The sequence below is a fragment of the Nicotiana tabacum genome, chromosome 4, assembly GCF_000715075.1.
Source record: "Nicotiana tabacum cultivar K326 chromosome 4, ASM71507v2, whole genome shotgun sequence".
In the NCBI taxonomy this organism is placed as follows: Eukaryota; Viridiplantae; Streptophyta; class Magnoliopsida; order Solanales; family Solanaceae; genus Nicotiana; species Nicotiana tabacum.
Window position 1 is genome coordinate 6,702,144 of NC_134083.1, and position 27,047 is coordinate 6,729,190.

The window sequence follows — 27,047 nt, forward strand, 5'->3', positions numbered from 1 at the left end:
TTCTTGCGTGGGTGTTTGAGGTAACTGATTCTTATCCAGTTTTGATTAATTTCCATGATTATGTCTTTGAATCCATCGTTTAATTCGGATTTGATGGAGGAAAAATCAAGTTTTTTGTAAAATCTTCCAAAAGCAAAAATTTAAGATTTGGAAGTCGGAGTTGTTATTGGAATTCGATAAAATTGGTATGGTTGAACTCGTATCGGAATGAGTGTTCAGATTTCATGAAAATTATGTCGGGGTCCCGCGTTGCCTTTTTGGAATAAATTTTTAAGTCGACGTATTATTATCTGGAATTATTTCCGATAAATTTTAATGAAGTTATACAATTAATTTGGATAGATTTGAGCTGTCAGGAGGTCAATTCAAGGAAGAAGACGATTTTGGAACATCAGCATAACTTCGAAGAGGTAAGTGTCTTTCTTAACCTCGAGTGGGGGAAATTCCCCTTAGGCATTGAGTATTATTTGCAACTTGGGTAATTGAAAACTATGTACGTGAGGTGACGTGTACGAACTTGGTTTATATGTGCAAATTTTATTGGGTTAAAAGTCTTGAGCATATTGTGGAGTAAATTGGATAATTGTTGACATGTGTTTAATCATCTACTTGTCGTGCCTAGACCCTTATTGTTGACTCTGTTGTTATATGACAATGTGATGTGATTGTTATTTGATTATTTATGAAATTTCGTGAATTTGATAGTTTGATAATTATTGCAATTTAATTTCATTTTGGATTTTCTCCTCTACAAATAATTAATTAAATGATCTTAAAAAGAGGTGTTTATATAATTATTAAAAATTTGATCTTTTTTGAAGACTTTGATTTATGTTGAGTAATTTTTATCTCTATTGATTGTTTATGGGTATTGTACACATTGTGTGAAATATTTGGCTATTTACTGTGAAATTAATTGACTTGGTTGTAGCTTTGAAATTTGGTTGTGGCCATTGGGCAAATTATGATATGAATTGATTTTTGTTATGTTGTTGTGATAATTTCCCTTGTAAAATGTTGTGTTGTGTGAGTTGTTATTTTGGGGAGATAAAGGTGGCATTTCACCGTTGATATTATGTGGTTAGAAGGGTGGCATTTTACTGTTATGTTTGTTGACTATTGATATTGTCTGGGCGGAGCGATAAGGGTGGCTAAAGGAGAGATAAGGGTGGCCATTGATATTGTCTGGGCGGAGCGATAAGGGTGGCTATTGTCAGGGACGATATGTGATGATGTGGGGTTGTGGTGTTGGAAATTTTCATGTGATGTTGTGATTTTTCTTGTGTTTATTTTTTTATACCTTGTGCGACTTGTCTTATTGTTAGTAAATTAATAATAATCTGATTTATATTGAAATTGGGAGCGTGTGGCTATTGCCATATGGTTTATAAAATAAAATGTGGGCACGAGGTGCCGTGAATTGTGATATGAAATGGGGATATTGGCACGTGAATTATCCGTGCAGTTGTGATATAAAATGTGGACACAAGGTGTTGTGATGAAATGGTAATGATATTTGACACGTGAATTGTTCATGCAGTTGTGATATGAAATGAGGGCACGAGGTGCCAGGCAAATATGATGATTTAATTATGGGCACGAGGTACCGTGGAAATATAAAAATGGGCTGAGACCCGTATATACGAAAAATATGAAAATGGGCTTAGACCCGTATTTTGATGATTTTGAAATGAGGTGTCACACGGTGACTTTTTAATTGAAAGAATTATATTCAAAATATTTATTTGAAAGGATTTTTACTTAGAAAGTATCATATAAAAGAATTGTATTTTGAAAGATATTTATTTGAGGAAATTGTGTTTGAAAAGATTTATTGAAAGAATTATATTTGGAAAATAATTATTTGAGAGAATTATATTTGAAAGAGAGTTATCTGGAAGAACTATGTGAAAGACATTTATTTGAAGGGCTTGATTTAATTGGGTGTAATTGTGTTTATTAATTGTTGAGTGATATTAATGGTGTTCTTGTTGTCTGTTGTGCATATCACTGGTTGTTTTATCCTGCCTTTATTATTATTTGTTTCCTTTTATTTTGTATATTATATTGCACAGGTTATTAGACTAGTGAGTGTCTTGACTATACTTCGTCTCTACTCCATTGAGGTTAGTCTTGATACTTACTGGGCACTGTTGTGGTGTGCTCACTCTACACTTTTGCACATTTTTGTGCAGAGCCAGGTATTGAAGATATCGGACTTGAGAAGAGTTAAAGCGCGATCATAAGGATTTAAGGTAGAGCTGCTTGGCCGTTGCATTCCCTTGGAGTCTTTTCATTTCATTGTACTGTTAATTTGTAATCAAACAGTATTGTATATTCGGTCCTCGTGATCATTCCATGTATTCAGTTAGAGTTCGTGACTCAGTACTACCAGTCTTGGGAGGTTGTGTATTGTAATTATTTTCGCTGTTAGATTTTAAAAAAAAATGGCTTCAAAATGTAATAGAAATCGGCTTACCTAGTCTTAGAGACTAGGTGCCATCACGACGCCTATGGTGGGATTTAGGGTCGTGACAGATGGAGATAAAATATACAGTGAAGGATGGCTATATAGCAATTCCAATATACAATGATATGAGTGTGAACTTGTATATGGAGATGAAAAAGTAAATCCTGGATATCATTGAATATCCATTATGCATAACGTTGAAAACTGTGTAATCAAGTGCTGGATGCTCATATTCAAGTTCATACTTGGGTGGCAACTTACTCGCAACAACTTCAACTGGTTTACAATGTGAGAACGTAGAATAAGTACACATAACTAATATTGTTGAGATGATGGATAATCATGGAAAAGAAGACAAAATTGAGATATTGAAGGGAAATTGTATAATAGACAATCCACAATATGAAGAAATTCCAGAAGGCTAGCTGTATTGGGATAAAGATACACTCATTAGTGTAATAAAGCACTACACAATACGAGAAAATTTTCAATTTATAGTGGATAGATCATCTACAACAAGGTATGATTTCTACTTATGAGATTGCACTTCTCTGTAATTTTGTGTATACTGCTTGTAAAAACATTTGTAATTATTGTATAAAGAGATTGCATATATATACTGCTTGTTTATTTGAGACACAAGTGTAAAATTCCGAAGAAGTGCATTATCATAACATTATATTTTACATAGGTATTGTCTTACATCCGTGGATAAAAGTTGCAAATGGAGTCTTAGATCTTCAAGTCTACACAAATCAAATGTCTTCAAGGCTAGAGGGTTCAATGATGTTCACACTTGCCCAGAGACGAGTAGACTGTTTTCATAACGTCATGTTACTTCGTCAGCCATTGCAAAAATGATTTGCAACAAAAATGCCAATCCAAAAATAATATACACTCCGAAAGACATCATGAGTGATATGAAATAACAGTATGGGATTAGTATGAGTTATGTAAAAGCTTATAGAACAAAAGAAAAGGCATTTGAACTGCTAGGAGGGATACCACACGAATCTTATAGAAAACTGCCGGGTCACTTGTATATGATAAATATGACAAATTCTGGATCTTTCACAATGTTACATAAATCAGAGGACATGTGCTTCATGTATGTTTTTGTCACACTAAATGCATCAATCATATGATGGAAATACTGCTACCCTATTGTAGTGGTTCATGGGACATTCTTTAAATCATCACACAAGGGAACAATGTTAACAACTAGCGCACAAGATGCGGCAGGTGAATATGTCACAAATTCGTAAATTAATTATATATGATATAGATAGTTCTTATACGTGTATAATAAAAATAACATGTGGATGCTTTCTTATTTGCTTAACCAGGTAAAAGTTTTCCACTAGCATACGCTGTTGTCGATTCTGAAAATGATGCTTCGTGGGAATGGCTTTTTGACATGTTTAGACAGGCTTTTGGGGAAAGTGAAAGGATGTGCATCGTATCCGATCATCATGCAAGTATATTGAGGGGTGCTTCGATTGTGTATCCAGAGGTATCTCACTGTGTATGCATCTATCATATTTGGAATAATATAAAGAAGCAGTTCAAGAAGAACCATGACCGGCTGAGAGAAGTATTTTTTGCAATGGCCAAAGCATACAAAATTGAATATTTTAATCTCCTCATGCAAGATATGGACAACATTGATAAGAGGGCAAGGGGTTACCTGTTTCAAGTTGGTTATGAAAAGTGCTCCATAGCGCATTCCACTGTTAATATATCCATAGTGATTACTTCAAATATTGCTGAGTCACTCAATGCAAGAAAGGGAGAGGCAAGAGAGCTACCAATCATGAGTTTGCTGGATTACATGATGAATTTGGTTATGGAATGGAATAATACAAATAGAATGACTGCAATGAGTACATTTACTAGCCTAGGAAAAACATATAACGAAGTACTGAAGGAAAATAGCTATTCGTCTCAGAAGATGACGGTAAATATTCTTTTATCATGTCTTACTTCATACGCCTGAATAACATACTTTAACAAAAGTGCATTAATACTTGTCATATCCCTCTTTTACTAATGATATCTATTTAAATTTAGGTGAGGCCTTCAACCGATTATGTATATGTAGTAATGGATGCTGAACCAAGGCGGATCATAGTCTGCATGCAAGAAAGGGAATGCTAGTGCAAACGATTTGAAGTGGATGAGATTCCTTTTCCACATGCTATAGAAGTATTGGACTACACATATATATGAGGACCCAAATATTGTTCTGCCTATTACACCAAGGAATACTTCAAGAAGACATATGAAGTGCCAGTTAATTCACTTCCAGATGAAACTATATGGGACCTTCCAACAAAGGTGTTAGATAATGTGGTCCTAGAACCGATAGTGAAGGGCAAACCAAGAAGACTAACGAAGTCGCGAAGCAAGAGACTTTATGAATATCTGTATACTGAAACAGTTACCTGTGGACTATGTGAAAAATAAGGACACAACAGAAGAACATGCAGGAATGCTCAAGACAACTAGTAGATGTTGCTACAATGATTTAGTCTTTTGTAACATTTTTTCTTGTGAATGTTAAAATTAGAATATTGGAAAAATAATGAGATTTGCAATCAGATTCTCTCTGATGTATGAATAAAGATGCTACTTTTTGTCGTAATGAAAGAAATGGTAGGAGTTTTATTCCAAATATTATTATAGATGTCATTATACAAAACATTATACAAAATTAATGACAATATACAAAATATATACAAAACATATTGTCACTATACAAAATATATACAAAACAAACTGTCACTATCTAAAAATATATATAAAATAGACTGTTATTATACAATTTATATATAATATTTTCTTCCTATACAAAAAACATACAAAATAAATACAAAATAGATGTCACTATACAAAAAATATACAAAAAAGTCTATCACTATACAAAACATATACAAAAGGACTGTTACTGTACAAAAATTATACAAAATAGACTAGCGCTATACAGTTTATATACAGTTCACCTGTCCCTAAAATTTCATTCATAAAACTTCCTATAATAACTTAGCAACACCAGCTAAATTTGCAAAATCTGTCGAAAGAGATTAAAACTATATAAATTATAAAACTAAAACTGTAGAAAAGTCAAAACTACACAAAATCTGAAACTTTCATAATTTCACTATTAACTTAAAACAAACAAGTCGCAATTAAAAGTAATATTCAGCATTAGCATTTCAAACATATTGTACAAAAATATCCCAAAATAAAAAGCATAAAACGTGATATAAGTATGCAACTGTATCCAATCATAAGACAATATCATAACCAAACTACTTCATCTTAAAACTACATGTGATTTTTCTGCTAAGCTATCCCTTTTTCTTGCCCTTCAACTTGCCCTTTTTCTTGATATCCTTCAAAGTCTCGTCATCACCAACGACATGCAACTTGCTCTTTTTCTTGATATCCTTCATAGGCTCGTCATCACAAACGGCATGCGTCTTGCCCTTTTTCTTGCTATCCTTCAAAGCCTTGTCATCAACAACGGAATGCGTCTTGCCCTTTTTCTTGTTATCCATTTTTGTCAGATCTTTCAATCTACTAGTAGACTCATCATCACTAACTGCATGTCCTCTTTGTTTATTCACTACAAAATCCCATAGCAATATACCATATCGGTTCCGTATCCCATCAATATCAATAGCTTTAGAAATACTGTTGCCTTGAATGATGTACTCAGCAAATGCAATAACCTAAACACCACAGTCACTGCATACAAGGTCACACATAACGTTGAATAAGTTAGTATAATATCCAAATAGAAATTCATGTACAAAAATTGAATAAGAATAAAAAAATATTCAATAATAATTTACGTGGTATCTTGCGCTGGAAACCCATCAACGAGATGAATCTCAAAAGGATCAATGGCGGGGATTTCCATATGATTCTACTTTGTGTCCCAAAAACCAATACGATGAAGGAACTATGGGAGCAACACTGAGTATGGCTCAATTGATCTCCGAACTGCACTATTCTTCCGCGCTCCACTCATGGAATTGTATACATAAATATGCAGATCTTTGAATAAAAGTCTTGCCAATATCCAGTGCCACTTAACAGATATATTTATAGGGAAAATGACTTCATCAACAGTACACCAAGGAACATTACATCTTAAAAAATACCCAAGTATATACTCAGTAATTGGATTTGTTTCAGTAATCAAATTCATGTCTCTGTTTTTCTCCAAAAACTCCTTGTACAAATTCTAAATCAAGCAGTTAAACCAACAGTCGGTAGTTGTGAATCTTACTGGAATATCAATACCGTACTTTCCTTTCTTTCTCAAATAATAAAAAATAACATCAATATGTTGAAATATGAAGAATAAACACACATAGTTAGAAAATTACAGTATGAGAAAACTAAAATATATATCACCAATTTACATTTTACAATTAAAGCGCTGACTTAGTAAATCACACACGGGTAGGCCGGGATATGCAAATGTGAAGAACCATTTTTTTCCTCCAATATCATCAACTCATAATTCAAAGATTTTATTTATCTTATTACTAATCTCTGTATAAACACCGACCCTGATGAATCACGATAAAAAGATATGGTTAATAACACGAAACACGAAAAATAAAGAAGAAAAAAAAAAAGAAAAAGAAAAAACTGAAACATAAAACTTCCAGTGCATTAGTCCTTAAGCCTCAATTGATGTAAGTGTTCCACTTACACAATATTCTGAAATCAACAGGATTGTCAACATTTCCCAGAAAAGGATACTTTATAGTCAAGATGGGCTTCTTTGAGTGTTGGCTTATTTTGAACAATTTGGATGGTGCCACCAGAGTCAAATGTGTTCCTGAATGGTGACTTCATGACCCCTGTTGGTTTCCTTTATCTAGGGATCATTTTAGGTGTGTCATGATCAACAACAGCTATACTATCTTCCTGCATAGTGGCAATATTTTTCTCCACTCCTAAACAATCACCATGTATAATATTTTGATTGAAATACTTTTGGGTGACTGCAGTTATTTGAGCCTCAGCATCACTAGTCCAGCCATTGTCCTCAACAACTTCCTCACAACTATTTTTAACAACAACTTGTACAGAATCCTCCACCAAACTCTCCATATTAGCAGTATTTTTATCACAAAACTTCTGGGTGGTTGTAGTGATTTCAGGCTCAACATCCTCAATCCAGGCTTCGTCATCACCAACTCCTTCACCACTTTTTCCAGCTTCTATAGAATCCTTCACCACACCCTCCCTAACATCAACAGTTTGCTCTAGACTTACCTCAGTATCAATATTGTTTTTACAACTTCCTCACTGTCAATATTTTTCTGCATAACTTCCTCACTACAAAAATTATTCTCTGCAACTTCCTTATTATAATGACCCAACAAGTCATTTTTACTGCTATTTACTGCTCAATTTATGCTTTATAATTATTATGTGACTAACCGGAATTGTTAGTTCGGGTCCGGTGAGGGTTTTAGAAAGGATTGGAACACTTAGTTTCAAAGTTTCAAACTTAAGTTGAAAGGTTGGCTGGATGTTAACCTATGCATAAACGACCCCGGAATAGAATTTTGATGATTCCAATGGCTCCGTATGGTGATTTTAGACTTAGAAGCGTGTTCGTAATTTTATTTGGAAGTCCGTTGTTAAATTAGACTTGAAATGGCTAAAACAGGAATTTAAGTTTGGAAATTTGACCGGGGAGTTGACTTTTTGATATCGGGGTTGGAATCCAGTTTCGAAAATTTTTATAGCTCTATTATTTTATTTATTACATGTGTGCGAAATTTCAGGTCAATCAGACTTGATTTGATAGGTTTCGGCATCGAATGTAGAAGTTGTAAATTTTAAGTTTCATTATGCTTGAATTAGAATATGATTCATGGTTTTAACGTTGTTTGATGTGATTTGAGGTTTCGACTAAGTTTGTATGATGTTATAGGATTTATTGGTGTATTTGGTTGAGATCCCGAGGGACTCGGGTGAGTTTCGGACGGCTAACGGGTCATTTTTGGCCTTTAGGAGATAGCTGATAGTTGTTGGTATTTTTCTTCTAGTTTCGTTATACGCGATCGCATAGTTTCATCCGCGATCGTGTAGGCTTGTTTGGGGCAGTAATATTTTTCTTATTCGCTATCGCGTGAAGAGAGCCACGACCGCGTAGATATGGGAGTTTTTTATTCACGAACGCGTGTAGAAGGTCGCGATCGCGTAGAGTAAGTTGAGCAGAAGTGGAGGTCACGCGTTTGTGCTTCGCGATCGCGTGGATGAGTTCACTATCGTGTAGGCCTGTGAGTTTGAGCTTCGCGATCGCATGGGCAAGTCCGCGATCGCGTAGGGTTAATTTGGGCAGTGGAATAATTATGCTTCGCGATCGAATAGAGCAAATGACTGGGCAGAGAGTTTAAGTTCTGAAAATGGGACCTCGTCCCATTTTCTATTTTTACCGATTTGGAGCTTGGATTGAGGCGATATTTGGGAGGATTTAAGAGAAAACAATGGGGTAAGTGTTCTTAAGTCAATATTGGTTAAATTACCCGAATCCATCACTGTTTTTATCATTTAATTGGTGAATTAAGTTGGAAAGGTTTGAAAACCCTCTTGGATAAATTTGAGGATTTGAGGGCTGAATTGTTATCAGAATTTAGTAATTTTGGTATGGGTAGACTCGTGGTCGAATGGGAGTTCATATTTCGTAATTTTCATTGTATTCTGAGACGTGGGCCCCACAGATAATTTTGAGTTAATTTTTGATTTTTATTGAAAAATATAGTATTTTCTTATGAAATTGATTCCTATAATTGTTGGTGACTGTATCAAATTATTTTGGCTAGATTCGAGCCATTCAGAGTTGGATAATCGAGAAAAAGGCCTACTAGTGGATTAAATTGGAGCAAGTCGAGATAAGTCTCTTGCCTAACCTTGTAAGGGGGAAATTACCCCATAGGTGATTTAAATTAATAATTATTACTAATTGCGGGGACTACGTACGTACGAAGTCACGAGAGTCCGTACGTAGCTACTATTTATGCTAAAATCCGGGTAGTTTAAGACTCAAATCATGAATTACATGTGTTAATTGTATCCTTTATTTAATTAAAGTATTTGAACTATACTTTGAATTGTTAGGGAAAATAGTAAAAGATTGAAATCTGATATACTTGAATTTTTGTATAAATTAATTAATTGTTAAATGAAAATGTACACCTTCTTGCATTAATCTCGTAATATATATATCCTCATTCCGGAGGTACATAAGAAAATGTCCTCCTTTCTTGTGGAGCGGGTTGAATGCCTCGGTAGTATAGATGCATCTATGGATCGCGCCGCACGTCCCTCGGCAGTGTACACGACACTTTAGATTGGACCGTACGACCTTGGCAGAAATCATGCCTAATAATAATAATTACACGATACCTTGATATTTTAATTGCAGCTTGTGAAGTTAAATAAATGGAAAATTATCGTATTTGAAGAGATTTAATTATTTCTGCTGGTTAAGAAAAATTATTGTAAATTCTATAAATCATATTGATTTAAATATTTATGTTATTATTTTATTTATTATATTTGACCCATAGTGAGTGTTAGTCGACCTGTCGTCACTACCTATTCGAGATTAGGCTTGATACTTACTGGGTACACGTTGTTTACGTACTCATGCTACACTTGCTGCACTTTTTTGTGCAGGACCTGAGACGGATGATATAGTTGGACCTATCGGCGCGCATTCACGTTAGCCAGAGGCTTAGTGATAAGATGTCTTTCTGAGTCGTTCTGCAACAACTAGTGCCTCTTCTTGAAATTTTATTCTGTTTATTTTATTTCAGACAATATTTGAAATTTTTATTTAATCTACTAGATGCTCATACACTTGTGATACCAAGTATTATCACATACTAGTAGAAAATTTGGAATTAATTCGGTTCCTGTATTGTTTTTCTAATTTACCAGATCTTTTTATATTGTCTTAATTCTTGCAAGTTGTAAGAGTTTAATTACTCAGTTAATTTTTAAAGAGTTGAATATGTGTTTAAATCACTAGTTGGCTTACCTAGCTATAGTGTTGGGCGACATCACGACCTATAGGTGAAATTGGGTCGTGACAACATGGTATCAGAGCACTAGGTTCACGTAAGTCTTATAAGTTATGAGCAGACCTAATAGAGTCTTGCGGATCGGTATGGAGATGTCTGTACTTATCTTCGAGAGGCTATAGGGTGTTAGGAAACTACTTTTCTTCATCTTCCATCGTGCAATTTATGTAGAACTAAATATCTTTCTCGTATTCTCTCACAGATGGTGAGAACACGCTCTAATGTGGTTTTAGACCAGGGAAGAGCTACTCCCCCTGTTATTAAAGGCCGAGGCAGAGGCCGAGGGAGGGCTCTAGCCCGTGGAAGGGGACGAGAACGTCCCAGGATTGTTCCAGTTATGCCACCAGTGGGTCCAGCAGAGGATCCCATTATGGAAGAATAGGGTGAGGTACCCGTGGCAGAGCCAGCTCCGGTGGATTACACATCTGCGCCGGTATTCCTGGAGGTCATGGGCCGTATGTTGAGGTTTATGGACACTATGATTCAGGCCGATTTATTTCCGGTAGACCCAGCCACATATCAAGCAGGCAGGGGAGCATAGACCCCTATCACACAGGCTCATGGGCAGACAGCTGCTGTATATCAGACTCAGGGTGCACTACCCGTGGGTGGAGCCCAGCCAGTGTCAGCAGCTACACCTGAGCCTAGACCAGCTGCAACCGCTGATCCGCAGAAACTATTGGACAGATGGACTAGACTACATCCTCCTGTCTTTGGGGGTGAGCGACATGAGGATCCCCAGGACTTCATTGATCGGTGCAGGGACAAACCGCACAACATGAGGATATTGGAGTCTCACAGGGTTGACTTTGCTACTTTTCAGCTAGAGGGCAGAGCCCGTAGATGGTGAAGTCTTATCTTCTTGGCAGACCAGCATATTCTCCTCCCATGACTTGGGACAGGTTCACTTGTATTTTCCTGGACAGGTATATTCCACCCTCCCAGAGGGAAGGGTTGCGGTTTCAGTTTGAGCAGCTCCAGAAAGGTCAGATGTCAGTGACCGATTATGAGGTGAGGTTCTCTGAGTTATCTCGCCATGCACTTATGATACTCCCTACTGAGGCGGAGAGAGTGTAGAGGTTTGTTGCAGGTTTACATACTAGCATTCAAGCCACTATGGCCCGAGAGGTTGAGATGGGGACTTCTTATGAGTTGGTCGTGGAGATAGCCCGGAGGATTGAGGATGTACGTCAGCGGAGCTGAGAGCGGGTTATGAGAGATAAGCGATTTAGATATTCTGGAGAGTTTAGAGGTGCTCCGCTTGGGGGTAGAGGTCAGTTCGTGAGAGGGTAGTCCAGTAGGCCCCCATATCCAGCACCACCGCCTCCTCGGGGTGCTCCAGTACAACCTTATATCAGTGTTATGCTAGAGAGTTCTTATCGCCCACCAGCTATTCAGGGTTCTTCTAGTGGGTATTCAAGTCACCAGGGCCAGACTTTTAGTCAGTAGCCCATCACACCGAAAAGGTATTACGAGTGCGGGGATCCTAGTCACATGCAGAGATTCTGCCCTAGGCTTTGGGGTAGATCAGTGCAGCGGGGTCAGCAGCCTATGATTACCATACCAGTTGCTCCACTAGCCGTCCGACCACCAAAAGGTGGAGGACAGGTGGGTAGGGGCCGTCTTAGAGGTGGAGGTCAGCCAGGTGGAGGCTAGCCAGTTGGCGCTCCAGCCCGGTTCTATGCTTTTCCGGCCATACCAGATGTAGAGGCCTCAGATGCAGTGAATACAAGTATTATTTCTATTTGCGGCAAAGATTCCTCCATATTATTTGATCCAGGGTCTACATATTCATATGTGTCATCTCTATTTGCTCATTTCCTGGGTGTTTCTCGTGAGTCCTTGAGTACTCCTATTTATGTGTCCACTCATATGGGCGATTCTGTTGTTGTGGATCGGATCTACCGGTCCTGCATTATTACATTCTGTGGTTGTGAAACTAGAGCAGATCTTCTACTACTTGAGATGACAGACTTTGAAATCATCCTGGGCATGGACTGGTTATCTCCATATCATGCTATCCTAGATTGTCATGCCAAGACTGTTACCTTGACTATTCCAGCATTTTCTAGGCTGGAGTGGAAGGGTTCGTCTGTTAGTACATTTAATCAGGTTATTTTTTTTATGAAGGCTCGACACATAGTTGAGAAGGGTTGTTTGGCTTATCTAGCCTATGTTCGGGATACTACTGTAGAGACTCCGACTATTGATTTAGTGCCTGTAGTTCGAGAGTTCTCCGATGTATTTCCTTAAGATCTTCCAAGCATGCCACCAGATCGTGATATTGATTTCCGTATTGACTTGTCTCCAGATACCCAACCTATATCTATCCCACCGTATCGTATGGCTCCGAAAGAATTGAAATAATTGAAAGAATGATTTGAGGAGTTACTACCCAAAGGGTTCGTCAGACCGACTGTATCGCCTTGGGGTGCACCATTGTTATTTGTGAAGAAGAGGGATGGAACGATGCGAATGTGTATTGATTATCGCCAATTGAACAAAGTCACTATTAAGAACAAGTACCCGTTATCACGTATTGATGATATGTTTGACCAGTTGCGGGGTGCTAGGGTGCTCTCTAAGATCGACTTGAGGTCGGAGTACCACCAGTTGAAGATTTGGGATTCGGATAATCCGAAGACTGCTTTTCGGACTAGATACGGTCATTATGAATTTATGGTGATGTCTTTTGGTTTGACTAACGCCCCGGCGGCGTTTATGGATTTGATGAACAGGGTATTCAGGCCATATATTGATTCATTTGTTATTGTCTTCATTGATGATATTTTGATTTACTCGCGCAGTAAGGAAGAGCACGAGCAACATATGAGAGTGGTGCTTCAGACACTACGGGAACAAAATTTATATGATAAGTTCTCCAAATATGAGTTTTGGCTAAACTATGTAGCATTATTTGGGCATATTGTATCGGGCGAGGGTATTAAAGTTGATCCTAAAACGATCGAGGTAGTTCAGAATTGGAATCGTCCCACTTCGGCAACTGAGATCAGGAGTTTCCTGGGTTTAGCAGGTTATTATCGTAGGTTCGTGGAGTGCTTTTTATCTATTGCAGCGCCTCTGACCAAATTGACTCAGAAAGGTGCTTTGTTCCGATGGTCTGATGATTGCGAGGTGAGCTTTTAGAAGCTCAAGATAGCATTGACTACAGCACCAGTGTTAGTGTTGCCTTCCTGTTTGGGGATGTATACAGTGTATTGTGACGCTTCACGCATTGGTTTGGGTTGTGTATTAATGTAGGAGGGGCGAGTTATTCCATGTGCTTCACGTCCGCTGAAACCCCACGAGAAGTATTACCCGGTACATGATTTGGAGTTAGCTGCAATTGTTCACGCTCTTAAGATTTGGAGGCATTATCTTTATAGGGTGTCTTGTGAACTTTACACAGATCATCGCAGTTTACAGCATTTGTTCAAGTAAAGGGACCTAAATTTGAAGCAGCACAGATGGCTTGAATTACTAAAAGATAATGATATTATTATCTTGTATCATCCGGGCAAAGCAAATGTAGTTGCAGACGCCTTGAGTAGAAAGGCAGAGAATATGGGTAGTTTGGCTTTCATTTCAATGGAGGAAAGGCCATTAGCTTTGGATATTCAGTCCTTGGCTAACAGACTTGAGAGGCTAGATATTTCAGAACCCAGCCGAGTTCTTGCATGTGTAGTGGCCCAATCTTCATTAATTGAGCAGATCAAGGATCTTCAATATGATGATCCACACTTAATGGTTCTTCGAGAAATGGTACTACGGGGTGGTGCCAAGAAAGTTACTGTTGGCGTGGATGGTGTTCTGCGACTCCAGGATCGTCTATGTGTTCCTAATGTGGATGGATTGAGAAAACAGATCCTAGAGGAGACACACAGTTCTCGGTATTCTATTCATACAAGTGCTACGAAGATGTATCGTGACCTAAGGCAACATTATTGGTGACGGAGAATGAAAAAGGACATAGTTGAGTATGTAGCTAGGTGTCTAAATTGTCAGCAAGTTAAATATGAGCACCGGAGGCCAGGTGGCCTACTTCAGCGGATGTCTATACCGGAGTGAAAGTAGGAACGCATTACTATGGACTTTGTAGTTGGGTTGCCGTGGACCTTACGGAAGTTTGATGTAGTTTGCGTCATTGTCGACAGGTTGACCAAGTCGGCACACTTTATTCCGGTTGTGACTACGTATACTTCAGAGAGGTTAGCCTAGATGTATATTCAGGAGATAGTTTGGTTGCACGGTGTGCCAATTTCCATCATATCAGATAGAGGCCCTCAGTTTACTTCACAATTTTGGAGGTCAGAACATAGTGAATTCGGGACCCACGTAGAACTCAGCACAACCTTTCATCTGCAGACCGACGGGCAGTCAAAGCGGACAATTCGTATTTTGAAGGATATGATCAAGGCATGTGTGATCGACTTTGGAGGTCAATGGGATCGTTTCTTACCTTTAGCCGAGTTTGCTTATAACAACAGTTACTGATCCAGCATCGAGATGGCTCCATTTGAGGCTTTATATGGTCGGCGATGTCATTCGCCCATCGGATGGTTTGAGCCCGGTGAGGCTAAGTTATATGGTACTAATTTGGTGAAGAATGCCTTGGAAAAGGTAAAGTTGATTCAGGATCGACTTTGTATAGCACAGTCCAGACAGAAGAGTTACGCGGATCAGAAAGTGCGTGATTTATCATTTATGGTGGGTGAAAGCGTTCTCTTGAAGGTTTCGCCAATGAAGGGAATCATGAGATTTGGGAAGAAGGGAATGTTGAGCCCAAGGTTTATATGACTATTTGAGGTGTTGAGACGAGTTGGGGAAGTTGCTTATGAGCTTGCTTTGCCTCCCAGTCTATCAGGCATTCATCCGTTTTTCCATGTATCTATGCTTCGGAAGTATCATGCCGACCTGTCACATGTGTTAGACTTCAGTACAGTTCAACTAGATAAAAACGTAGGTTATGAAGAGGAGCCAGTTGCCATTGTTGATAGACAGGTTCGCCAGTTGAGGTCCAAGAAGATTTCTGCAGTAAAAGTCCAGTGGAGGGACCAACCAGTCGAGGAAGCAACTTGGGAGGCCGAGGAAGACATGCAGAGCATATATCCACACTTAATTAGCACCCCAGGTACAATTCTAAACCCGTTCGAGGACGAACGTTTGTTTAAGAGGTGGAGAATGTAATGACCCAACATGTCATTTTGACTTTCAGAATCCCGTCCCCCCACCCCCCATTTACTTCTCAATTTATGCTTTATAATTATTATGTGACTGATCGGGGTGGTTAGTTCGGGTCCGATGAGATTTTTAGAATGGATTGGAACACTTAGTTCCAACGTTTAAAACTTAAGTTGAAAGGTTGGCTGGATGTTGTCTTATGTGTAAACGATCCTGGAATAGAATTTTGATGATTCCAACAGCTTCGTATGGTGATTTTGGACTTAGGGGAGTGTTCACAATTTTTTTAGAAGCCCGTAGTTAAATTAGGCTTGAAATGGCTAAAACAGAAATTTAAGTTTGGAAGTTTGACCGAGGAGTTGAATTTTTGATATCGGGGTAGGAATCCAGTTCCGAAAATTTTTATAGCTCCGTTATGTCATTTATGACTTGTGTGAAAAATTTCAGGTCAATCGGACTTGATTTGATAGGTTTCAACATTGAATGTAGAAGTTGGAAATTTAAAGTTTTATTAATCTTAAATTGGAGTTTTATTCGTGGTTTTAGCATTGTTTGATGTGATTTGAGGTTACAACTAAGTTTGTATGATGTTATAGAACTTGTTGGTGTATTTGGTTGAGATCCCGAGGGACTCAGGTGAGTTTCTGACGGCTAATGGATCATTTTTGGCCTTTGGGAGATAGCTGATAACTGCTGGTATTTTTCTTCTAGTTTTCTTATACGCGATCGTATATGTTCATCCGTGATCGCGTATGCTTGTTTGGGGCAGTAATATTTTTGTTATTCGCGATCGCGTGAAGAGAGCCGTGATCGCGTAGATATGGTAGTTTGTTATTCGCGAACGCGTGAAGAAGGTTGCGATCACGTAGAGTAAGTGGAGGAGAAGTGGAGGTCACGCGTTTGTGCTTCGCGATCGCGTTGATGACTTCGCGATTGCGTAGGCCTGTGAGTTTGAGCTTCACGATCGCATGGACAGGTCCGCGATCGCGTAGGGTTAATTTGGGCAGTGGAAAATTGTGCTTCGCGATCGCGTAGAGCAAATGACTGGGAAGAGAGTTTAAGTTCTGAAAATGGAACGAAGTCCCATTTTCTAATTTTACTGATTTGGAGCTCGGATTGAGGCTTTTATGGGAGAGTTTCAGAGAAAATAACGGGATAAGTGTTCTTAACTCAATATTGGTTAAATTACCCGAATCCATCACTATTTTTATCATTTAATTGAGGATTTGAGGGCCGAATTGTTATTGGAATTTAGTTATTTTGGTATGGGTAGACTCGTGGTTGAATGGGCGTTCATATTTCGTAACTTTTTCCAGATTCCGAGACGTGGGCCCCACGGACGAATTTTGAGTTAATTTCGGATTTTTATTGAAAAATGTAGTATTTTCTTATGAAATTGATTCCTATAATTTTTGGTGACTGTATCGAATTATTTTGGCTAGATTCGAGCCATTCAAAGTTGGATAATCGAGGAAAAGGCCTACTAGTGGATTAAATTGGAGCAAGTCGAGGTAAGTCTCTTGCCTAACCTTGTAATGGGAGAAATTACCCCAAAGGTGATTTAAATTAATAATTTTTGCTAATTGTGGGGGCTACGTACGCACGAAGTGACGAGAGTCCGTGCGTAGCTACTATTTATTCTAAAGTCTAGGTAGTTTAGGACTCAAATCATGAATTACGTGTCTTAATTGTATCCTTTATTTAATTAAAGTATTTGAACTATACTGTGAATTGTTAGGGAAAATAGTAAAAGATTGAAATATCATATACTTGAATTTTTGTATAAATTAATTAATTGTTAAAAGAAATTGTACACCCTCTTGTATTAATCCCATTATATATATATATACCCCCATTCCGGAGGTACATATATATATATATATATATATATATATATATTCTCTTTATTCATGAATGAGAAAATGTCCTCCTTTTTTGTGAAGCGGGCTGAATGCCTCGGTAGTATAGATGCATCTATGGATCACGCTGCACGTCCCTCGGCATTGTACATGACACTTTGGATCGGATCGTACGACCTTGGCAGAAATCGAGCCTAATAATAATAATTACACGATACTTTGATATTTTAATTGCAGCTTGTGAAGTTAAATAAATGGGGAATTGTCGTATTTGAAGAAATTTAATTATTTCTGCTAGTTAAGGAAAATTATTGTAAATTCTATAAATCATATTTATTTAAATATTTATGTTGTTATTTTATTTATTATGTTTGACCCTTAGAGAGTGTCAGTCGACCTCTCGTCACTACCTCTTCGAGATTAGGCTTGATACTTACTGGGTACACGTTGTTTACGTACTCATGCTACACTTGTTGCACTTTTTTGTGCAGGACGTGAGACAAGTGATATAGTTGGACCTATCGGCGCGCATTCACGTTATCCATAGGCTTAGTGGTGAGCTGTCTTTCTGAGTCATTCTGCAGCAACTAGTGCCTCTTCTTGAAATTTTATTCTGTCTATTTTATTTCAGACAGTATTTGAAATTTTTGTGTAATCTACTAGATGCTCATACACTTGTGACATCAGGTATTGGCACACACTAGTATAATATTTGGAATTAGTTCTGTTCCTGTATTTTTTTCTAATTTACCAGATCTTTTTATATCGTCTTAATTCTTGCAAGTTGTAAGAGTTTAATTACTCGGTTAATTTTAAAAGAGTTGAATATGTGTTTAAATCACTAGTTGGCTTGCCTAGCTATAGTGTTGGGCACTATCACGACCTATAGGTGAAATTGGGTCGTGACAACATGGTATCAGAGCACTAGGTTCACGTAGGTCTCACAAGTTATGAGCAGACCTAATAGAGTCTTGCGGATCGGTACTGTAATGACCCGGACGGTCATTTTGAGAGTAATAGCCCTGATCCCCTATTAACTGTTTCCCCCAAATCGTTTTTTGCTATTGTGACTTGCCGGAATAATTGGTTTTGAGTTTCGGAGTATTTTGGGACACTTAGTCCCTAAATAAGAGCTTAAGCCTTAAGATTTGGACCGTAGTCGGAACTGTGTGAAGACGACTTCGGAATGGAATTCTATCGGTTCTGTTAACTCTGTTAGGTTATTTTGGGTTTAGGAGCATGTCCGGATAATGTTTTGGAGGTTCGTAGCTCATTTATGCTTGAAATGGCGAAAGTCGAATTTTAGGAGTTTTGGGCCGGTAGTGGAATTTTTTGATATCAGTGTAATTTTCTGTTTTCGGAAGTTGGAGTAGGTCCGTAATGTTAATTATGACTTGTGCGCAAAATTTGAGGTCAATCGGATGTGATTTGATAGGTTTCGACATCGGTTGTAGAATTTTGAAGTTTCAAGTTCTTTAAAATTGAATTGGAGGGTGAATCGTGATTTTTGCATTATTTAATGGGATTTGAGAGCTCGACTAAGTTCATATGATATTTTAGGATTGGTTGGTATGTTTGGTCGAGGTCTCGGGGGCCTCGGGTGTGTTTCAGATGCTTAACGGGTGAAAGCTTGGACTTAGAGGAGTTTCTGATTTGTTTTGCTGGTTCTGGTGTTTTTGCACCTGCGGTGGGGAGTCCGCAGATGCGGCCTCGCAGAAGCGAGACTTGCAGGCTCAGATGCGAGAAAGTCGAGAATTGGCCTGGGGTCGCAGGTGCGAGGAAGTTCCGCATCTGCGATGCCCGCAAATGCGCAAGGCTGTTCACAAATGCGCAAGATGCGAAGAAGCGGAAGGGTTGTCCGCAGGCGCGAGCGCACAGGTGCGGCCTTTTCGTCGCATGTGCGAACGCAGAGGAGGTAAGTGAGTTGCGCAAATGCGCACATTTTCCGCACAAGCACACCCGCAGGTGCGAGCCCAGGTTCCGCAGGTGCGGAAATACCTGGGCAGTGATTAAAACCGAAGAGCTTCGCAATTTTTATCATTTTTGGCTTTGCAAACTCGGGTTGGGGCGATTGTTGAGAGCATTTTCGCGGCATTTCTTGAGGTAAGTTCCTTGTGCTTATTTTTGGTCAATAATCTTGCCTTTCCATGTATTTTTTCACCTAGTTAATGTGTATTTAAGGTGGAAATTGGAAGTTGGAAACTAGGAATTTGGGAGTTTGAATTGTGGATTGGAGGACCATTTGGTGTCGGATTTTAGTAAATTTGATAGACTCGTGAGTGAATGACTTTCTAGTTTCGTGAATTTTGGTGGTTTCGAGACGTGGGCCCCGGGGGACGGGTTTGAGCCAATTTCGGGTTTTGGCCTATTTTTGTAGTTTTTCTTGTGGGATTCATTCCATTAGCACGTATTGATGGTATTGTACTGTTTTGAATAGATTCGGGCCATTTGGAATCGGATACTCGTGGCAAGAACGTGATATCAAGTTGATTTGAGCGGTTCAAAGTAAGTGGCTTGCCTAACCTTTTGTTGGGGACTTTCCCCTTAGGATATCTTGATATTATTTGGTGTGTCGGCGCCGTGTACGTGAGGTGACGAGTACGTATACGGGCTATTATTGCAAAAATCATGTTTAACCTTTTTAAATCATAAATTGCTTCTCTTATTAACTGTACTAATATGTTTAATTGTGTAGTTTAGACAAGAAAAGCATGCTAATGTGTTTTAACTGCCTAATTTACATTCTGTGCGTCATGTTTAGTTAAGTCCTTATTTGCCTTATCTGTGTCCAGTAAAAACTGTATAACTTGATGTCATACCTGTCATTTCATTTTGCGTTGCATATTTAAATTGGGACTACAGACGTATTCCGGGAGATCCACCTGTACTGCATATTTACTTTGGGACTACGGACGTATTCCGGGAGATCCCTCTGTACTACATATTTACTTTGGGACTACGGACGAATTTCGGGAGATCCCCATGTACTGCATATTTACTTTGGGACTACGGACGTATTCCGGGAGATCCCCTTATACTGCATATTTACTTTGGGACTACGGACGTATTCCGGGAGATCCCCCAGCACTGCATATTTACTTTGGGACTACGGACGTAATTCGGGAGATCCCCATGTACTGCATATTCATTTGAAACTACGGGACGGTATCCTGAGAGATTTCCCACTGTGTTTACCTTGTTTTGAGCCGAGGGCTCCCTTAACTGTTAAATTTTTGAGAATTTCTTTAACTGTGTTACCATAAATTCTACTTATATCTTTTACTGTTTAATTTATTATATTTAATCTGGTAGGGCCTTGACCTGACCTCGTCACTACTCGACCGAAGTTAGGCTTGGCACTTACTGGGTACCATTGTGGTGTACTCATGCCCTTTCCTGCACATGTTTTTCGTATGCAGATCCAGGTACGAGCTATCAGCCTTGGAGTTAGTGCATGCTGCTGATTCTAGGAGACTTCAAGGTATTTCTACTTGCATCCGCCGATCTTCGTAGTCCCCTTCTACTCCCTCGTCTAGAGACTTTCCTTATTATCTTCATACTTTTGTATAGAGCTACATAGATTATAGCAACTTATGACTTAGTGATATTCCGGGTTTTGGGAAACTATTTTGCATATGCCGAGTGGTGCTACTCTTGGCTATTTATAGTATACTGTTTACCTTTAAAATGTTGTGTTTTCTTTATAGTTTTTGTAATATTAGGCTTACCTAGTCGTAAAGACTAGGTGCCATCACGATCCCCTTACGGAGGGATAATTTGGGGCATGACAAGTTTGTATCAGAGCACTAGGTTCGTAGGAGTTGCGAGTCACAAGCCATTTTATTAGAGTCTCACGGATCGGTGCGGAGACATCCGTACTTATCTTCGGGAGGCTATGTAACTGTTAGGAACAATCATATTTCTTTGATTTCCTTGTCGTGCGAGTTATTGACACCAAAAAAAATTCTAAGATTCTATTCTATTCTTTCTCACAGATGGTGAGGACCCGCAATGGGAGGATCGACGATCAGGCACCCGAGCCCCCTGCCAGAGCCACCAGAGGTCGGGGTCGGGGTAGAGGACGACCACGCAGTGCAGCCCGAGCACCTGCGAGAGCTGCGTTAGAGGAGCCCCCAGTAGCTCTAGCTGGAGGGCCAGCGCCAGAGATCCCTATTGCTACTCCAGCCCTCCAGGAGACTTTAGTTCAGTTCTTGAGCATGTTGAACACTCTGGCTCAGGCTGGACTATTTTCGATAGCTCCCACTACATCTCAGGTCGGTGGAGGGGCACACACACCTGTAGCCCGCACCCCTGAGCAGAGGGTCCAGGTTGATCAGGCCCCAGAGTATATTCTTATGCCCCCAGTGGCTCCGGTTCAACATGAAATCAGGGTAGCTGCTTCTGAGGCAGAGCAGCTCAGACTTGAGAGGTACAAGAAGTACCACCCACCTACTTTTAGCGGACTAGCTTCAGATGATGCTCTGGGTTTTCTTGAGGAGTGTCATCGTATTCTCCGCACTATGGGCATTGTGGAGACGAGTGGGGTTTCTTTCACCGCTTTCCAGCTGAAGGAAGCAGCATATCAGTGGTGGCGTGCCTATGAGCTGAGTAGTCCGGACGAGGCAGCCTCACTCACTTGGACTCACTTTTCAGAGATGTTCTTGCGTGAGTATGTTCCTCAAAGCCTCAGGGATGCTTGGCGCGCAGAGTTCGAGCAGTTGCGTTAGGGTTCTATGACTGTGTCAGAGTATGCAGTCTGTTTCAGTGGGTTAGCTCGCCATGCACCGGCTCTGGTTGCTACAGTCAGGGAGAGGGTTCGTCACTTCATTGACGGACTCCACCCCAATATTCGGACCAGTATGGCCAGGGAGTTGGAGATGGACATCACTTATCAGCAGACAGTGAGCATTGCCGGGAGAGTGGAGGGCATGTTCGCCCGGGATCGAGAGGAGAGAGAGGCCAAGAGGTCTCGAGAGACTGGTCATTATTCAGGAGCTCGTGCACCAGCAGCATGCTATGGTAGGGGTTTTGTGAGTCGCCCTGTTCATTCAGCTCTTCCAGCAGCCAGCGATGTCCCAGCTTCTCCTAGACCTCAGGAGCCCTATTATGCACCGTCAGTATCCAGTTTGCCTCCTACTCGAGGTGCTATTACCGGCCAGTCCAGCAGGCCAGGTCCGAGTCAGTCTCAGCCACCGCGTCCTCCGAGAGGTTGTTTTGAGTGTGGTGACACTCGTCACCTGGTTAGAGATTGCCCCAGATCCAGGAGGGGTGCACCTCCACAGACTTGTCAGCCTCCACATGCTCTACCGGGTCCTCCTGCCCTTCTTCCAGGCCAGGTACTATGCCCTTCTAGCCCGTTTAGAGGCCGTTGCTTTAGATTCAGTTATCACAGGTATCGTCCCCATCTGTCATAGGGATGCATCAATATTATTTGACCCAGGCTCTACGTATTCATATGTGGCTTCTTATTTTGCCCCACATTTGGGGATATCTCGGGATTCATTGAGTTCCCCTGTTTATGTATCTACTGCCGTGGGAGATTCTCTCACTGTGGACCGCATATATCGGTCGTGTTTGATTGCTCTTAGTGGTTTTTAGACCAAAGTCGATTTGTTATTTCTCAGTATTTTGTCGCCCCATTATGCTATTCTTGATTGTCATGCTAAGGCCGTGACGTTGGCTATGCCAGGTTTGCCGAGATTAGAGTGGAGAGGTACCTTAGAGTATACTCCCCGCAGGGTCATTTCATTTCTTAAAGCTCAGCGAATGGTTGAGAAGGGGTGTAATGCGTATTTGGCCTATGTGAGAGATGTCAGTATTGATACCCCTACTGTTGAGTTAGTTCCAGTAGTGAGGGACTTCCCCGATGTGTTTCCAGTTGATCTTCCGGGCATGCCGCCCGACAGAGATATTGATTTTGGCATTAATTTGTTGTCGGGCACTTAGCCCATCTCTATTCCTCCATATCGTATGGCTCCTCCTGAATTAAAGGAATTAAAGGAGTAGTTGAAGGAATTGCTTGATAAGGGCTTTATTCGGCCCAGTGTGTCACCTTGGGGTGCTCCGGTCTTATTTGTAAAGAAGAAGGATGGTTCTATGCGTATGTGTATTGATTATCGGTATTTGAGCAAGGTTACAATGAAGAACAGGTATCCTTTGCCTCGCATTGACGATTTATTTGATCAGTTACAGGGTGCCAGGGTGTTTTCCAAGATAGAATTGCATTCTGGCTATCATCAGTTGAAGATTCAGGAGTCGCATATCCCAAAGACTGCTTTCAGGACCAGATATGGTCACTATGAGTTTCTTGTCATGTCATTTGGGCTGACCAATGCCCCAGCAGCCTTTATGCATTTGATGCATAGTGTATTCCGGCCTTATCTTGATTCCTTCGTCATTGTGTTTATTGACAACATCCTCGTATATTCCCGGTCTCGGGAAGATCATGAGCAACACCTGAGGACCGTGCTTCAGACTTTGAGGGAGAAGAGGTTGTATGCAAAATTTTCTAAGTGTGAATTCTGGCTTGATTCAGTGGCATTCTTGGGCCACATAGTGTCTTGTGATGGGATCAAGGTAGATCCAAAGAAGGTGGAGGTAGTGCAGAGTTGGCCTAGACAGTCATCAACTACGGAGAGCCACATTTTTCTTGGTTTGGAGGGGTATTACCATTGCTTTATGGAGGGATTTTCATCCATTGCAGCACCTATGACCAGGCTGAACCAGAAGGGTGCTCCTTTCAGGTGGACTGAGGAGTGTGAGCAGAGCTTTCATAAGCTCAAGACAGCTTTGACTACAGCCCCAGTATTAGTATTGCCTACAAGTTCAAGGTCATACACTGTCTATTGTGATGCCTCGAGGATTGGCCTTGGAGCGGTATTGATGCGGGACGGTAGGGTGATTGCCTACGCGTCTAGACAGTAGAAGGTGCATGAGAAGAATTATACAGTTCATGATCTCGAGTTAGCAGCTATTGTTCACGCCCTGAAGATCTGGAGTCATTATTTGTACGGTGTTCCCTGTGAGATTAACACTGATCACCAGAGTTTGGAGTACTTGTCCAGGCAGAAGGACATTAATTTGCGTCAGTGGAGGTGGTTGGAGCTACTTAAAGACTATGATATCCCTATATTATACCACCCGGGGAAGGCCAATGTAGTGGCCGACGCCTTGAGTCGCCGGGCAGAGAGTTTGAGGAGCTTGGCATATCTTCCGGTAGCTGAGAGGCCCTTAGCCTTGGATGTTCAGGCCTTAGCCAGCCAATTCGTGAGATTGGATATTTCAGATCCTAGCCAGGTATTAGCTTGTGTGGTTGCTCGGTCTTCTCTTTATGACCGTGTCAGGGAACGCCAGTATGATGATCCTCATCTTCTAGTTCTTCAGGACAGGGTTTGTCGAGGTGATGCCAGAGATGTGACTATTAGTGATGACGGTGTGATGAAGATGCAGGGCCGGATCTGTGTGCCCAATGTAGATGGGCTTCGGGAGTTGATTCTTGAGGAGGCCCACAGCTCGCGGTACTCCATTCATCCGGGTGCCGCGAAGATGTACCAGGACTTGAGGCAGCACTATTGGTGGAGAAGAATGAAAAAGGACATAGTTGGGTTTGTGGCCAAGTGTCTCAACTGTCAGCAGTTTAAATATGAGCATCAGAGATCAGGTGGATTACTTCAGAGATTGGAGATCCCAGAGTGGAAGTGGGAGCGGATCACCATGGACTTTGTGGTTGGACTTCCTCGGACTTTGAGGAAGTTCAATGTTATTTGGGTGATCGTGGATCGACTGACCAAGTCAGCCCATTTCATTCCGGTGCTGACTACATACTCTTCGGAGATGTTGGCAGAGATTTATATCAGAGAGATTGTCCGCATTCATGGTATTCCAGTATCCATCATTTCAGACAGAGGTTCACAGTTCACATCACGATTTTGGAGAGTCGTACAGCAGGAGTTGGGTACTAGGGAGGAGTTGAGCAAAACCTTTCACCCTCAGACGGACGAGCAGTCCGAGCGCATAATTCAGATTCTTGAGGATATGCTCCATGCCTGTGTGATGGAGTTTGGAGGGTCATGGGACCGATACTTGCCACTTGTAGAGTTCGCTTACAATAACAGTTACTAGTCCAGCATTCAGATGGCACCGTATGAGGCTTTGTATGGTAGGCGGTGCCTGTCCCCAGTGGGATGGTTTGAGTTGGGCAAGGCCCGATTGTTGGGTACAGATTTGGTCCAGGATGCCCGAGTTAAGGTGAAGGTGATTCAGGAGAGACTTCGCATAGCCTAGTCCAGGCAGAAAAGTTACGCAGACCGTAAGGTTCGTGATTTAGCATTTATGGTTGGTGAGCGGGTCTTGCTTCGGGTATCGCCTATAAAGGGTGTCCTGAGGTTCGGGAAGAAGGGCAAGCTCAGCCAAAGGTTCATTGGTTCTTTTGAGATATTGCGGCGAGTTGGGGAAGTTGCTTATGAGCTTGCCTTACCTCCCAGCCTAGCAGGAGTTCACCCGATATTCCACGTGTCTATGCTCCAAATGTATCACGGTGATCCGACTCATGTATTGGATTTCAGCTCTGTCCAGTTGGACAAAGATCTATCTTATGTTGAGGAGCCAGTAGCCATTTTGGACAGGCAGGTCAGATTGCTCAGGTCAAAGAATATTGCTTCAGTAAAGGTCCTGTGGAGGGGTCAGCCGGTCGAGGAGGCGACTTGGGAGACCGAGCAGGATATGCGCAGCCAGTACCCTCATCTTTTCACAGTTTCAGGTATGTCTTTATACTCGTTTGAGGACGAATGATTGTTTTAAGAGGGGGAGGATGTAACGACCCGACCGGTCGTTTTGAGAGTAATAGCCTCGATCCCCTATTAACTGTTTCCCCCAAATCATTTTCTACTATTGTGACTTTACGGGATGATTGGTTTTGAGTTTCGGAGTGTTTTGGGACACATAGTCCCTAAATGATAGCTTAAGCCTTAGGATTTGGACCGTAGTTAGAACTGTGTGAAGCCAACTCTAAAATGGAATTATGTCGGTTCCGTTAGCTCTATTAGGTGATTTTGGGTTTAGGAGCATGTCCGGATTGTGTTTTGGAGGTTCGTAGCTCATTTAGGCTTGAAATGGCAAAAGTCGAATTTTTGAAGTTTTGGGCCGGTAGTGGAATTTTTTGATATCGGGGTCGTTTTCCTATTTTGGAAGTTGGAGTAGGTCCGTAATGTTGATTATGACTTGTGCGCAAAATTTGAGGTCAATCGGACGTGATTTGATAGGTTTCGACATCGGTTGTAGAATTTTGAAGTTTCAAGTTCTTTAAAATTAAATTGGAGGGTGACTCATGATTTTTGCGTTGTTTGATGGGATTTGAGAGCTCGACTAAGTTCGTATGGTGTTTTAGGATTGGTTGGTATGTTTGGTCAAGGTCCCGGG

At 40.6% G+C, this 27,047-nt stretch overlaps 1 protein-coding gene across 1 annotated transcript; it reads left to right on the top strand.

Moving 5' to 3' along the window:
- The first annotated feature begins 3,681 nt into the window (after positions 1-3,681).
- LOC107779106 (uncharacterized) lies at positions 3,682-4,627 on the top strand. Its single transcript, XM_016599452.1, has 3 exons — positions 3,682-3,712; positions 3,817-4,427; positions 4,541-4,627. The coding sequence occupies exons 1-3, from the start codon at positions 3,682-3,684 to the stop codon at positions 4,625-4,627; spliced, it is 729 nt and encodes a 242-aa protein (XP_016454938.1).
- The last annotated feature ends 22,420 nt before the right edge of the window (positions 4,628-27,047 follow it).